The 16,361-nt window shown below is 43.5% G+C and overlaps 1 protein-coding gene across 1 annotated transcript; it reads right to left on the bottom strand.

The window, feature by feature from the left end:
- Positions 1 to 15,156: 15,156 nt before the first annotated feature.
- Positions 15,157 to 16,361, bottom strand: LOC127296897 (putative cyclin-dependent kinase F-2). Its single transcript, XM_051327132.2, has one exon. The coding sequence runs from the start codon at positions 16,314 to 16,316 to the stop codon at positions 15,204 to 15,206; it is 1,113 nt and encodes a 370-aa protein (XP_051183092.1). The 5' UTR covers positions 16,317 to 16,361; the 3' UTR covers positions 15,157 to 15,203.

The raw sequence follows: 16,361 nt of genomic DNA, 5'->3' as shown, positions 1-16,361 counted from the left end.
TAAATAAATAACTTTTTATTGCAAAGTAATATTATTTTTTATCATTTTCTTACTTTATTATTATTTAAAGAAAAATGGTAATTGGTAATTTGCAATTTAGGGTTTTGGAATACCACTAATATTCAAGTAAATGGAAATATGTTAAAGAAAATTATTCTTAATATTTTCTTTATTTACTAAGTAGTTATTATTTATTTTTGAAACTTAAGTAATTATTGAATTCAAATTATAGTTTTGGATAAAGGAAAAGACATAATTAACAAAGGTTAAAATAATTAAATTTTCATTTTGACAAACATTTTCATATTATATTTTTATTGAATAGAGTTTATTTTTGGGAACATTTTGATATCTTATTTGCATTTTTCTGATTGGAAATGAATTTTATTTATTTCAGCAAAGTTTTGGTTATTTTCTGGTTTTTGAATTAAACATTAAATACTAAACGTACCGATTCGTAACCTAGCCCTAGAGACAGACAGGTGGGTCCATTGACTGGGTCAATTGCCACGTGGGCAAAGACCAGTCAACGACGCTAGGGGACCCCACTTGCCACGTTGGCATCACCGGCGTTTAAATGCCGACGGCCAGTACACGATGGCGCCCCCGATTTAGGGCTCCCCGGAATGCGCAGTTAAGTGCATTCGAACAAGTACTGCATGGCGAAGCTACCGGTGGTCTCGCCTTTCCAAGAGGAGCACTGGAGCACCGCAGGAAACTATGTATTGCGGCGGCGCGCTCCGGTGAATCATCGAACGCAAGCTACATAGCAAGCTGGGATGCGATTAAGGGCTCTATCGACACGTGTGCTCACCCTGAGGATGCTGGTGTGGTCGATGGAGGCAGGGATGGTCGGGAGTGTGCTCAGATTCGTCGATTCCGGTGATGACCCGCGACAACAATCGATGAAATTCGTCGGTTTGAGGAAGCTTAGGCTCGATTCCTTCCTCCCCGATGATCTACGACGTCAGGCGCTTCTCCACGGCTACTCTACGGAGCTTGGGGTGGCCTCCACCGTTGAGTTCTTGATCGACACCGACGGCAAGTCATGGATGGTTATGAGAGATAGAGAGGATCTGAGAATAAATGGATGGGAAGCGAAGGATTAGGGTTGCAACGCGGAGCTCGCGGTGGTTTTATAGAGCGAGGGATGGTCTGGTTCGTTTTCCCACCCGCGGCACTGGCAGAGATGCAATGGCGGCAGTGAAGCGCATTTGGGCACGAATCTTGATGCGAACGGGATAAGACGGACGCGAGGAAGATTGGGCGAAGCTCTAAGTTTGTATGCGGCGTCCGACTTGGTCTTATCAGCGGTGAGGACGTGGCGAATCTTCCCCTCTGTGTTGTCGTCTCCAGGGAAGAAGACGACGCTCGTCTCCTTTCTTTTTCATCACACGAAGGGGTATGGTGGCGTGGGTTGTTTCGTTCGTGGGCTGGGCTGGAGACGTGGGTTGCTACTGGGCTGCGGTGGCCTGTCAGGTAAGCTCCTCTCTCTCTTTTCTATTTTATTTTCTGTTTTATTTCCAGGATTCTATTTTAGTGTTTGAATTCAAATTTTAATTCTGGTTATTCTTGCAGGTTTTTAAATGTTTTACATTTCAATGGAATTGATCCTTATACATACTGCATAATTGTGTTGTTCAAATAAGTATTTAATATTTGATTAAATTTGTGTTCTTGTGGGGTGCATTCTAAATTTAAAATAGATATGGTTTAAGTGTTTATCTCAATTCCTTTTATTTAGGAACCAATCTGTTTAAATGGATTGAAAATTTATAACATGTGCATGGTGACATACTATTAGGTTTTGTTAAAGTGCTTAACAATATTGGTTGCTCATATGTATTTTAATTATGGCTAGAATTTAAACTAAGGTGTTAATGAATATGAGTTAGGGTCATGATTTCATGTGCCAATTTATTTCTAAGGGCATGGAAATTTATTTAGGTTTATTTTAAAATATGTGCTATTGATTGATCAACTAATTATGTACTAGTACTTGAGTTTGGGATATGGTCTTAGGGTTTACTTGTGATACACAAGTTAGGGTTTAGGCATAGGTTTCATGTGGGGTAAGATTTAGGGTTTTCCCTTATGCTTCTCAATTGATGCAATAAGGAAATATGAATGTGGTCTAGGGTTTTAGTTGTGATCACCCAAGTGATGCACAAACTAGGATTGGAACATAGGCATAGGGTTTAATCTCCCTCACTGATGATAGGTTGTTCATCTCCATACATTACCAAAGTTGTCACTAAGTTTGGATAAGCAAGGGTTTAGTACTTCTCTTGTATTCTTAGGGTTTATGATCACTGCCAATTTGTGATGATTATGGAATTGGTTTACTAAGGTATTGCTATAGGAATAGGGTTCTTACCTCTAAGATCAAATGTTGTCTTGAACAACTAAGATTAGTACTACTCTAGGATTCTTGTATGGGCATGGCTATGGTTAGTATTATCACTTCTCTCACTTCTCAATACCTTGACACATCCTAGGGCTCTACTCAAAATATGATGATATGATCTTGTAATTGTATGGTTTGCCTAGGACTTCTACCTTGGTATCTTGTGTAGCTTGTTCTTCTGGAAATCTGATAAACCTACATCTTGTGTATGCCTCCACCTCCTAGCTTCTTCATCTTGATCCTAGCTAATGTATGGGCTCAAGGTTTTGGTTTCCTTGTAACATGGTACTAGATGATCAAATGGATGAAGGGTGTGGCTCCTTTTATAGGCTTGGGCAAGCTCTAGTATCATGACACATAGGTGGGTGACTCTTGTTTTGGTTTGATGAGTAAGGTGCTTGGTTGTGATGCCCTCATCCATAGCAATCCTTTGAGCATGAGGTGGCATAGCTTGGAATGCAAGTCATGTAGATATTTTCACCCTATGTGGCATGATCATTATCCTCTCATATGATTTATTTTTGGATAGCCAAATGGCATTTGTTACTAAATATATTGTGGATGGTTTTATTATTGTGGATGAGGCACTATATCATATTTGATTGGATTTATATTATAATATTGGTCAAAAGGTTATGGTTGAAGATTATTCCTCAATTTTGAATAGTTGGTGTTTGATTTCACCAAGGCATGATCATATGAGTTTCAAAATACTCATAGTTAGTTTTATTCAAATAGTTTGAACTATAATTCGTAATGTAAACAGATTTAGTTTTATGATATTCCATATATTTAATAAGTTATGATTTAAATAAGAATATGTGGATTTTATGCACTTTGGACCTTGTGGTTTAACTTATTTGTGTTGGAGATATGCCCAAGAGGCAATAATAAAAGTGGTTATTACATATCGTTTTGTTTATGATAAATGTTTATATAACATGCTATAATTGTATTAACCGAAACATTGATACATGTGTGTTATGTAAACAACAATGAGTCCCTAGTAAGCCTCTTAACTAGCTTGTTGATTAATAGATGATCATTGTTTCATGATCATGAACATTGGATTTTATTAATAACAAGGTTATGTCATTATATGAATGATGTAATGGACACACCCAATTAAGCGTAGCATAAGATCACGTATTAAGTTATTTGCTATAAGCTTTCGATACATAGTTACCTAGTCCTTTCGACCATGAGATCATGTAAATCACTTATACCGGAAAGGTACTTTGATTACATCAAACGCCACTGCGTAAATGGGTGGTTATAAAGGTGGGATTAAGTATCCGGAAAGTATGAGTTGAGGCATATGGATCAACAGTGGGAATTGTCCATCCCGATGACGGATAGATATACTCTGGGCCCTCTCGGTGGAATGTCGTCTAAATAGCTTGCAAGCATATGAATAGTTCATAAGAGACCACATACCACGGTACGAGTAAAGAGTACTTGTCAGGAGATGAGGTTGAACAAGGTATAGAGAGATACCGATGATCAAACCTCGGACAAGTAAAATATCGCGTGACAAAAGGAATTGGTATCGTATGTGAATGGTTCATTCGATCACTAAAGTCATCGTTGAATATGTGGGAGCCATTATGGATCTCCAGATCCCGCTATTGGTTATTGGTCGGAGAGAGTTCTCAACCATGTCTACATAGTTCGCGAACCGTAGGGTGACACACTTAAGGTTTGATGTTGTATTAGTAGAACTTGAATATGGAATGGAGTTCGAAGTTTTGTTCGGAGTCTCGGATGGGATCCCGGACATCACGAGGAGTTCCGGAATGGTCCGGAGAATAAGATTCATATATAGGAAGTCATTTTATAAGTTTGAAAATGATCCGGTGCATTTATGGAAGGTTCTAGAAAAGTCCGGAAGAAATCACTATGGAAGGTGGAGTCCCGAAGGGACTCCACCAAGCTTGACCGGCCAACCCTAGAGGGGTGGAGTCCCAGGTGGACTCCACCAAGGTGGCCGGCCACCCCCTCCCAAGGAAAGGTGGGAATCCCACCTCAAGTGGGAATCCCACCATGGGTAGGTTTCATGTCATATGGAAGGTTTTGGTTTGGGGTCTTATTCGAAGACTTGTAGACCAACTCTTGGGTGTTCCACCTATATAATGAGGGACAAGGGGAGGGGGCCGGCCACACAAAAGCCATAGCTGGCCTCACCCCTCATAGTGGCCGGCCACCATCCCCTCTCCCAAACCCTAGCCGCCCACCTCCTCCACCTCTCCCGCATACGCTTAGCGAAGCTCTGCCGGAGATCTCCATCGCCACCGCCACCACGCCGTCGTGCTGCCGGATTCAAGGAGGAGCTACTACTTCTGCTGCCCGCTGGAACGGGGAGAAGGACGTCGTCTTCATCAACACCGAACGTGTGACCGAGTACGGAGGTGCTGCCCGATTGTGGCACCGTCAAGATCTTATACGCGCTTTTGAAAGCGGCAAGTGATCGTCTACCGCAGCAACAAGAGCCTCATCTTGTAGGCTTTGGAAATCTTCAAGGGTGAGTCTCGCTCATCCCCTCGTTGCTCCCGTCTTCTAGATCGCATCTTGGCTTGGATTGCGTTCTCGCGGTAGGAAATTTTTTGTTTTCTATGCAACGAATCCCTACAGTGGTATCAGAGCCGTGTCTATGCATAGATGGTTGCACGAGTAGAACACAATGATGTTGTGGGCGTTGATGCTTTTTTTATCTTTAGTTTGAGTACTTTGCATCTTTGTGGCATAGTAGGATGAAGCGGCTCGGGCTAACTTTACATGACCGCGTTCATAAGATTTGCTCCACGCTCGACATGCAACTTGTATTGCATAAGTGGCTTTGCGGGTGTCTGTCTCTCCTACTATAGTGAAGATTCAATTTACTCTTCTATTGACAACACTAGTATCACCGTTGTGGTTCATGTTCGTAGGTAGATTAGATCTCACTCGAAAACCCTAAACCACGTAAAATATGCAAACCAAATTAGAGACGTCTAACTTGTTTTTGCAGGGTTTGGTGATGTGATATAGCCATAATGTGATGATGAATATGTATGAGATGATCATTATTGTATTGTGGCAACCGGCAGGAGCCTTATGATTGTCATGTTGAGTAGTATTTCAAAGAAGTTGTAATAGTTGGTACATGGGAGAACAATCATGAAGACGGCGCCAGTGACCTTGACGCTACGCCGACGATGATGGAGATCATGCCCGTTGATGATGAAGATCATGTCTGTTCTTTGGAGATGAAGATCAAAGGCGCAAAGACAAAGGGGCCATATCATATCACATATGAACTGCATGTGATGTTAATCCTTTTATGCATCTTATTTTGCTTAGATCACGACGGTAGCATTATAAGATGATCCCTCTCACTAAAATATCAAGATAATAAAGTGTTCATCCTTAGTAGCACCGTTGCCAAGACTTGTCGTTTCGAAGCATCTCGTGATGATCGGGTGTGATAGAATCAACAAGTGCATACAACGGGTGCAAGCCAGTTTTGCACATGCGGATACTAAGGTTGCCTTGACGAGCCTAGCATGTACGTACATATGGTCTCGGAACACGTGATACCGAAAGGTAGAGCATGAATCATATGATTGATATGATGAACACTTTGAGTGTTCGCCATTGAAATTACATCTTGTCTCGTGATGATCGGACTTGGTGTGGTGGATTTGGTTCGTGTGATCACTAAGACAATTCGAGGGATATTGTTTTGAGTGGGAGTTCACTTAGTTTTTAATTTTGTTGAATTAAAATTTGAACTCAATTTGTCATAAACTTAGTCTAAACTATTGCAAATATATGTTGTAGATATGGCGTCCCCAATCAATTTTAACCAGTTCCTAGAGAAAGAAAAGCTTAAGAGCAACGGTAGCAACTTCACCGACTGGTTCCGTCATGTGAGGATTTTCCTCGCTGGCGGAAATCTGCAATATGTGCTTGATGCACCGCTAGGTGGCCCTCCTACAGAAACTGAAACCGATGAAGTAAAGAATGTTTACGAGACTCGGAAAACTCGGTACTCTCAAGTTCAGTGTGCCATCCTGTGCAGTCTGGAAGCCGATCTTCAAAAACGTTTTGAGCACCACGATCCTCATGAGTTGGTCAATGAGCTGAAAGCTATCTTTGAAAATCATGCGGCCGTGGAATGCTATGAAGCATCGAAACACTTCTTCAGCTGCATGATGGAAGAAGGCAGCTCCGTTAGTGAGCACATGCTCGCCATGACCGGGCATGCGAAGAAACTCAGTGACTTGGGAATAGTGATTCCTAACAGACTGGGGATTAATCGTGTCCTTCAATCACTGCCACCTAGTTACAAGAACTTTGTGATGAACTACAATATGCATAACATGAACAAAGAGTTACCTGAACTCTTCGCCATGCTAAAATCTGAGATTGAGATCAAGAAAGAGCACCAAGTGTTGATGGTCAACAAGACCACCAGTTTCAAGAAACAGGGCAAGTCCAAAGGCAAATTCAAGAAGGGTGGCAAGAAAGCTGCCACGCCTCCTGTGAAACCTAAGACTGGCCCTAAGCCTGATGCTGAGTGCTATTGCTGCAAGGAGAAGGGACACTGGAAGCATAATTGCTCCAAGTATTTGGCGGATCTGAAGAGCGGCATTGTCAAGAAGAAGAAAGAAGGTATATCTGATATACATGTTATAGATGTTTATCTCACTGGTTCTCGTACTAGTACCAGGGTATTTGATACTGGTTCGGTTGCTCATATTTGTAACTCGAAACAGGAACTAAAGAATAAATGAAGACTATTGAAGGATGAAGTGACAATGTGATGTCTACACACGCTTCTATTCCTGTAGACAGTGTTGGGCCTCCAAGAGCAGAGGTTTGTAGAACAGCAGCAAGTTTCCCTTAAGTGGATCACCCAAGGTTTATCTAACTCAGGGAGGAAGAGGTCAAAGATATCCCTCTCAAGCAACCCTGCAACCACAATACAAGAAGTCTCTTGTGTCCCCAACACACCTAATACACTTGTCAGATGTATAGGTGCACTAGTTCGGCGAAGAGATAGTGAAATACAAGTGGTATGAATGAATATGAGTAGTAGCAACGGCGCCAGAAAAGTGCTTGCCGGCGTGTAGTAAGTAAACATGCAGCAGAACAGTAAATAAACGGAGATTGCAGTATTAGGAAACAAGGCCTAGGGATCGTACTTTCACTAGTGGACACTCTCAACATTGATCACATAATAAAACCACTCTACACTCTCTTGTTGGATGATGAACACCACTAATTGTGTAGGGCTACAAGAGCGCCTCAATGCCGGAGTTAACAAGCTCCACAATATTCGATATTCATATTTAAATAACCTTAGAGTGCATGATAGATGATTGCAATTATACCAAGTACTAACATAGCATGCACACTGTCACCATCATACTATGAAAGGAGGAATAGATCACATCAATACAATCATAGTAATAGTTAACTTCATAATCTACAAGAGATCATAATCATAAACTACGCCAAGTACTACATGATGCACACACTGTCACCATTACATCATGGAGGAGGAATAGAGTACTTTAATAACATCACTAGAGTAGCACACAGATGAATAGTGATACAAAACTCATATGAATCTCAATCATGTAAGGCAGCTCATGAGATCATTGTATTGAAGTACATGGGAGAGAGATTAACCACATAGCTACCGGTACAGCCCCTTAGCCTCGATGGAGAACTACTCCCTCCTCATGGGAGACAGCAGCGTTGATGGAGATGGCGGTGGTGTCGATGGAGATGCCTTCCGGGGGCACTTCCCCGTCCCGGCAGTGCGCCGGAACAGAGACTCCTGTCCCAGCTTCGCGATGGCGGCGGCTCTGGAAGGTTTCTCGTACCGTGGCTTTTTCATATCGAAGTTTTAGGTCAGAGACCTTTAAATAGGCGAAGAGGCGGAGTCGGAGGGGCTACGGAGCCGCCACACAATAGGGGGGCGCGGCCAGGGCCTGGGCCGCGCCACCTACATGTGTGGGGCCCACAGGGCCCTCCTCTGGTGGCTCTCGGGTGTTCTGGAAACTTCGTGGAATTCTAAGATGCTGGGCGTTGATTTCGTCCAATTCCGAGAATATTTTCTTACTAGGATTTCTGAAACCGAAAACAGCAGAAAACAGGAACTGACACTGCGGCATCTTGTCAATAGGTTAGTTCCGGAAAATGCATCAAAACGATATAAAGTGTGAACAAAACATGTAGGTATTGTCATAAAACAAGCATGGAACATAGGAAATTATCGATACGTCGGAGACTTATCACGATGCGCGTTGGAAATGGATCCAAAGTCGATGTGATCGCTGTCGGCACACTTCCTCTACATCTACCTTCGGGATTAGTCTTAAACCTCAATAATTGTTATTTTGTACCCGCGTTGAGCATGAACATTATATCTGGATCTTGTTTAATGCAAGACGGTTATTCATTCAAGTCTGAGAATAATGGTTGTTCTATTTTTATGAATAATATCTTTTATGGTCGAGCACCTGAAAAGAATGGTTTATTTCTGTTAGATCTCGATAGTAGTGATACACATATTCATAACATTGATGCTAAGCGAATTAGATTGAATGATAATTCTACTTATATGTGTCACTGTCGTCTTGGTCATATTGGAGTGAAACGCATGAAGAAACTCCATACCGATGGATTACTTGAATCACTTGACTTTGAGTCACTTGATAGATGTGAAGCATGTATAATGGAAAAATGACTAAGACTCCATTCTCTGGTATTATGGAGCGAGCTACAGACTTGTTGGAAATCATACATACCGATGTATGTGGACCAATGAGTGTAGCCTCGCGCGGTGGTTATCATTATGTTCTAACCTTCACAGATGATCTGAGTAGATATGGGTATATCTATTTCATGAAACATAAATCCGAAACTTTTCAGAAGTTTAAAGAATTCCAAAGTGAAGTAGAAAATCAACGTAACAAGAAGATTAAATTTCTACGATTTGATCGCGGAGGTGAATATCTGAGTTATGAGTTTGGCATGCATTTAAAGAAATGCAGAATACTTTCACAATTGACACCGCCGAGAACACCACAATGAAACGGTGTGTCCGAACGTCGTAATCGAACTCTCTTAGATATGGTTCGTTCTATGATGTCTCTTACTGATTTGCCGTTATCATTTTGGAGTTATGCATTAGAGATAGCCGCATTCACTTTAAATAGAGCACCATCAAAATCCGTTGAAACGACACCGTATGAATTATGGTTTAATAAGAAACCTAAGCTGTCGTTCCTTAAAGTTTGGGGTTGCGAAGCCTATGTAAAAAAGTTACAACCGGACAAGCTAGAACCCAAAGCGGAGAAATGTGTCTTCATAGGATACCCTAAAGAAACTATAGGGTACACTTTCTATCAGAGATCCGAAGGCAAAATCTTTGTTGCTAAGAACGGAACCTTTCTTGAGAAAGAATTTCTCACTAAAGAAGTGACTGGAAGAAAAGTAGAACTCGACGAGATTACTGAATCTTCACTCGTTGATCAGAGTAACGCAGTACCGGAAGTTGTTCCTGTGCCGCCTGCACCGGTAACAGAGGAAGCTAATGATAATGATCATGAAACTTCAAATGAGATAGCTACTGAACCTCGCAGATCGACAAGGGAACGTGCCACTCCTGATTGGTATGATCCTTGTCTAAATGTCATGATTGTGGACAACAATGATGAAAACCCTGCGACATATGAAGAAGCGATGATGAGCCCAGATTCCAACAAATGCAAGAAGCCATGAAATCCGAAATGGGATCCATGTATGATAACAAAGTATGGACTTTGGCAGACTTACCTGATAGCCGCAAGGCTGTCGAGGATAAATGGATCTTCAAAAGAAAAACAGATGCTGATGGTAATATTACTGTCTATAAAGCTCGACTTGTCGCAAAGGGTTTCCGACAAATTCAAGGTGTTGACTACGATGAGACTTTCTCACCTGTAGCGAAGCTAAAATCTGTGAGGATTTTGTTAGCAATAGCTGCATTTTTCGATTATGAGATTTGGCAGATGGATGTCAAAACGGCGTTCCTTAATGGAGACATTGAGGAAGAGTTGTATATGGTACAACCCAAAGGTTTTGTCGATCCTAAAAATGCTGAGAAGGTATGCAAACTTCAGCGTTCAATTTATGGACTGAAGCAAGCATCAAGAAGTTGGAACCGACGCTTTGATAAGGTGATCAAAGACTTCGGGTTTATACAGTGTCATGGAGAGGCCTGTATTTACAAGAAAGTGAGTGGGAGCTCGGTAGCATTCCTGATATTATATGTAGATGACATATTATTGATTGGGAATGATATAGAACTATTAAGAAGTGTAAAAGGTTATTTGAATAATAGTTTTTCAATGAAAGACCTTGGTGAAGCATCGTATATATTAGGCATCAAGATTTATAGAGATAGATCAAGAAGTCTAATAGGGCTATCACAGAGTACATACCTGGACAAGATTCTAAAGAAGTTTAGAATGGATGAAAGTAAGAAAGGGTTCTTACCTATGTTACCAGGCAAGGTTTTGAGTAAGACTCAAGGTCCGGCTACGGCAGAAGAAAGAGAAAGGATGAATCAGATCCCCTATGCCTCGGCAGTAGGCTCTATTATGTATGCCATGCTATGTACTAGACCGGATATAGCACATGCTGTTAGTTTGACTAGCAGATATCAAAGTGATCTAGGAATGGAACACTGGACAGCGGTCAAGAATGTCCTGAAGTACTTGAAAATAACTAAGGATATGTTTCTTTGTTATGGAGGTGACCAAGAGCTCGTTGTAACCAGTTACACCGATGCAAGTTGGAACACTGATCCTGATGACTCTAAGTCTCAGTCTGGGTACGAGTTTATATTGAATGGTGCTGCAGTAAGCTGGGCAAGCTCGAAGCAGTGCACGGTGGCGACGTCTTCAACAGAATCGGAGTACATAGCGGCTTCAGAGGCTTCATCAGAAGCGATATGGATGAAGAGGTTCATTGTAGAGATCGGTGTGGTTCCTAGTGCATTGGACCCACTAGTCATCTACTGTGACAACATGGGTGCCATCGCCAATGCACAAGAACCAAGGTCACACAAGAGGCTGAAGCATATCAAGTTGCGTTATCATTCGATTCGCGAGTACATCGAAGATGGAGAAGTAAAGATTTGCAAAGTACACACTGATCTGAATGTAGCAGATCCGTTGACTAAAGCTCTCCCTAGGGCAAAGCATGACCAACACCAGAATGCCATGGGTGTTAGGTACCTTACAATGTAATCTAGATTATTGACTCTAGTGCAAGTGGGAGACTGTTGGAGATATGCCCAAGAGGCAATAATAAAAGTGGTTATTATATATCTTTGTGTTTATGATAAATGTTTATATAACATGCTATAATTGTATTAACCGAAACATTGATACATGTGTGTTATGTAAACAACAATGAGTCCCTAGTAAGCCTCTTAACTAGCTTGTTGATTAATAGATGATCATTGTTTCATGATCATGAACATTGGATGTTATTAATAACAAGGTTATGTCATTATATGAATGATGTAATGGACACACCCAATTAAGCGTAGCATAAGATCATGTCATTAAGTTATTTGCTATAAGCTTTCGATACATAGTTACCTAGTCCTTTCGACCATGAGATCATGTAAATCACTTATACCGGAAAGGTACTTTGATTACATCAAACGCCACTTCGTAAATGGGTGGTTATAAAGGTGGGATTAAGTATCCGGAAAGTATGAGTTGAGGCATATGGATCAACAGTGGGAATTATCCATCCCGATGACGGATAGATATACTCTGGGCCCTCTCGGTGGAATGTCGTCTAAATAGATTGCAAGCATATGAATAGTTCATAAGAGAACACATACCACGGTACGAGTAAAGAGTACTTGTCAGGAGACGAGGTTGAACAAGGTATAGAGAGATACCGATGATCAAACCTCGGACAAGTAAAATATCGCGTGACAAAAGGAATTGGTATCGTATGTGAATGGTTCATTCGATCACTAAAGTCATCGTTGAATATGTGGGAGCCATTATGGATCTCCAGATCCCGCTATTGGTTATTGCTCGGAGAGAGTTCTCAACCATGTCTACATAGTTCGCGAACCGTAGGGTGACACACTTAAGGTTTGATGTTGTATTAGTGGAACTTGAATATGGAATGGAGTTCGAAGTTTTGTTCGGAGTCTCGGATGGGATCTCGGACATCACGAGGAGTTCCGGAATGGTCCGGAGAATAAGATTCATATATAGGAAGTCATTTTATAAGTTTGAAAATGATCCGGGGCATTTATGGAAGGTTCTAGAAGGTTCTAGAAAAGTCCGGAAGAAATCACTATGGAAGGTGGAGTCCCGGGACTCCACCAAGCTTGACCGGCCAACCCTAGAGGGGTGGAGTCCCAGGTGGACTCCACCAAGGTGGCCGGCCACCCCCTCCCAAGGAAAGGTGGGAATCCCACCTCAAGTGGGAATCCCACCATGGGTAGGTTTCATGTCATATGTAAGGTTTTGGTTTGGGGTCTTATTCGAAGACTTGTAGACCAACTCTTGGGTGTTCCACCTATATAATGAGGGACAAGGGGAGGGTGCCGGCCACACCAAAGCCATAGCTGGCCGCACCCCTCATAGTGGCCGGCCACCAGCCCCTCTCCCAAACCCTAGCCGCCCACCTCCTCCACCTCTCCCGCATACGCTTAGCGAAGCTCTGCCGGAGATCTCCATCGCCACCACGCCGTCGTGCTGCCGGATTCAAGGAGGAGCTACTACTTCCGCTGCCCACTGGAACGGGGAGAAGGACGTCATCTTCATCAACACCGAACGTGTGACCGAGTACGGAGGTGCTGCCCGATTGTGGCACCGTCAAGATCTTCTACGCGCTTTTGAAAGCGGCAAGTGATCGTCTACCACAGCAACAAGAGCCTCATCTTGTAGGCTTTGGAAATCTTCAAGGGTGAGTCTCGCTCATCCCCTCGTTGCTCCCGTCTTCTAGATTGTATCTTGGCTTGGATTGCGTTCTCACGGTAGGAAATTTTTTGTTTTCTATGCAACGAATCCCTACAATTTGGTAAGAAGTTTAGAAGTGAATTAAATTACACACAAAAGTAGTTGCTAAATTTTAAGTGCTAATAAGTTAGAGTTTGATTCTTAAAGAATGTTGAGATCTTTTATAAGATCTTGTAGTTGACCCTTACTCAAGGTGTTGTTATTGCAAAGCTAATTCCATTTGATCTAGCCCATAGATCAAATCATCTCTACCCAAAACAAGGTTTTAGCAAAGATCACAGTGAAGTTTATAGCGCTTGACTTGATGATCTACTTTAATTTCAGCAAGTCAAGTGAAACTTCAGTTACTGTGGTAAGTTTTATTTGAAAGCGCGTCCCTGGATTTTCTATGCATGAATGCAATGCACACTTTGGTTTTCTCTCATTTTGTAACCTCTAAACCTGGGATATTACATCTTCCATGAATGTCAGCCCCCTCTTCTCCTCCTTCTTCTTCTCTTTGGAGTAGGGAGCGACAGGGGCAGACGCGAGTGAGGGAAAAGAAGAACCAGGGAAAGACGAATGAACCGCCAGGGGTCTAGAAACCACTATGAACAAGATTGATGCCGAGATGCATGCATTGGATATTTTTGAAGATGACGGGCAATAGGGTATGCATGTTGTTTTCCCGCTAAAACAATAACCACCCACGTACTTAAATGGGTGCTTAATTACAATGATAAAGCTACTATAGTTCTTGTTCCTGGAGAGGAGCTTAGATCGATCTACGAGGGTACGATCTGTTGCCTCCTCTCTCGCATATTATCTTGGTTATACGTAGGATCTTTTTTGTTTTCTATACACGTTCCCCTTCCCCAACAATGCTAATATATATTTGCTATATATGTGAATGTATCTTATTTCTTTCCACTATATGTACACGTGTTTCTTGCTTTGTATTTCTATGCGGCCAAACATGGCGTTAAACATTTTACCTTGACACAATTTTTGGGAGGAGAAATAAGAATATCCCAAGTGGAAAGGTCTTTATGCGCCTCTCACAGAAAAAGTCACAGTCGTGATTCATCTCAAAGAAAGAAACGTGGCAACAATTCACCCGTCACCTACCTTGATGACCGCAGCTCAGGTGAGAAAGGCCAAGGGGAAGGACCTACTTCAAGCTAGATGCAAAACCCGAGCTTTGAGAAGAATCAAGAGAGGAAAACACTGGAAAAATGAACAAATAAACAACCACCTTAAACTGCAAAAAGGAAGCTCGACATTGATAAGATTGAGAGCCAACTAAGTATATACAGCTCTAGCAGATTGAAGTAGAGCTCGCAATATTTACGAGGAGACCCGGATGATCCACGATTATTCGATTAAGATGGGTGATCACTCAATATTTTGCATGGTTCTCATCTATGTCGATCTCAGTCTCTTCATGTGGTCTTTTTTCTTTTGCCTTTCTCAACTTGTATCTGCGCAACCAGTTGGGCATGTACATGCACAAGTGCAGCAGAATGTAGGATATGATTCAGGCATTCAGCACGCCGTTCTGAATTTCATACACTTGAACTACAGTAGTACAACGTTTAGGTCATATAAACAGAATGGATCTATTAATCTCTCCCAAATAAACAGAACAATCACATAATCTGAAAAGAAGGCTGCAGTTCAATTCTGCATACAACAGTTATATAGTTTCTTTACAATTCTGTCTAAGATTTACACGGATCAATCATTCAAGCTCTGCCATGAAACAGTTTTACTACATGGTTTCTCTACACTCGTTGTGCGTTCCACATCGCCACTGGATTCTTGAGTACGTTCTTCTCTGGTGCCGCCGGTGGGATGAAACTGCGCGGAGTCGCCTTCGTTCTCGGCAACGCGACGGCGGGACGAGGAGCAGAGAACCATGGGTGTTTGAGCGCCTTGGCCGCCGTGAGTCGCTTGTCGGGGTTGCACGTGAGTAGGCCTTGCAGCACCTGGAATCCTTCATGTGACAGCCTCTCTTCGGGGAACAGATCCCGTAGCCTGTTGTGCTCGTGCCCGGCCGGTAGCGGTAGCAGTTGCAGCGCCATGGCGAGCGGCAGAGAGTCGAACCCCGGCCACGTCCTCTCGTCCGGCATGCCGAGCACTCGGATTATGCTCCACAGCTGTGATATCTCGTCCACGTAGTCATCTTCTCCGCTACGGAACAACGCCTTGCCGCCGGCGAGCATCTCGGCCATGACGCAGCCGAGCGACCAGGTGTCCACGAGCGTGTCGTAGTCCGGCTTCTGCAGCAGCATCTCTGGCGCCGTGTAGAACGGGGTGCCGGCCTGGGTGTAGGGCGGAGGCTCGACCATGGAAACCGCGAGCCCGAGGTCGCAGATCTTGACGAGCTCCCCGTCTTGGCCGACGAGGATGTTGGCCGGCTTGATGTCGCGGTGGACGACGTGGCGGGCGTGCATCATCTTGGCGCCGGTGAGCAGCTTCCACATAAAGGCGCGCACCGTGGGCTCCGGCAGCGGCTGGCCGTGGCGCCTGTCCCGGAGGAAATTGTGGAGGTTCGGCCCGGCGACGTGCTCCATGACGAGGGAGAGGCGGCCGGTGGCCGGGTGCACCACCAGGGCCTCGAAGCCGACCACGTAGGGGTTCCCGCTGCAGGCCCTGAGGAACCCGGCTTCGCGCTGGAGGTCGGCGACGCTGGTCGCGGACGGCGTGGAGAGGCGCTTGATGGCGACGGTCTTGCCGGTGGCGCGGTTGCGCGCCATGACGACGGCGCCGAAGCCGCCCTCGCCGAGGCAGGCCACGTCGTCGTACTCGTCGGTGCGGCTCCTCTTGCGTCCTTGTGTCGCCGATCCTTGGGCGGTCGTCGCTTGGCCGGCGGCGGGTCGCTTGCCGGCGGCCATGGCACTCGATCGACGACCGCTTGCGGTGCTTGGTTCGGAGTGGAG

The sequence above is a fragment of the Lolium perenne genome, chromosome 4, assembly GCF_019359855.2.
Source record: "Lolium perenne isolate Kyuss_39 chromosome 4, Kyuss_2.0, whole genome shotgun sequence".
NCBI classification, from domain to species: domain Eukaryota; kingdom Viridiplantae; phylum Streptophyta; class Magnoliopsida; order Poales; family Poaceae; genus Lolium; species Lolium perenne.
This window is presented reverse-complemented; position numbering and strand designations above follow the sequence as displayed.

Excerpts from the sequence above, each read along its gene's own strand:
- LOC127296897 (XM_051327132.2), bottom strand. The coding sequence starts at position 16,316 with ATGGCCGCCGGCAAGCGACCCGCCGCCGGCCAAGCGACGACCGCCCAA.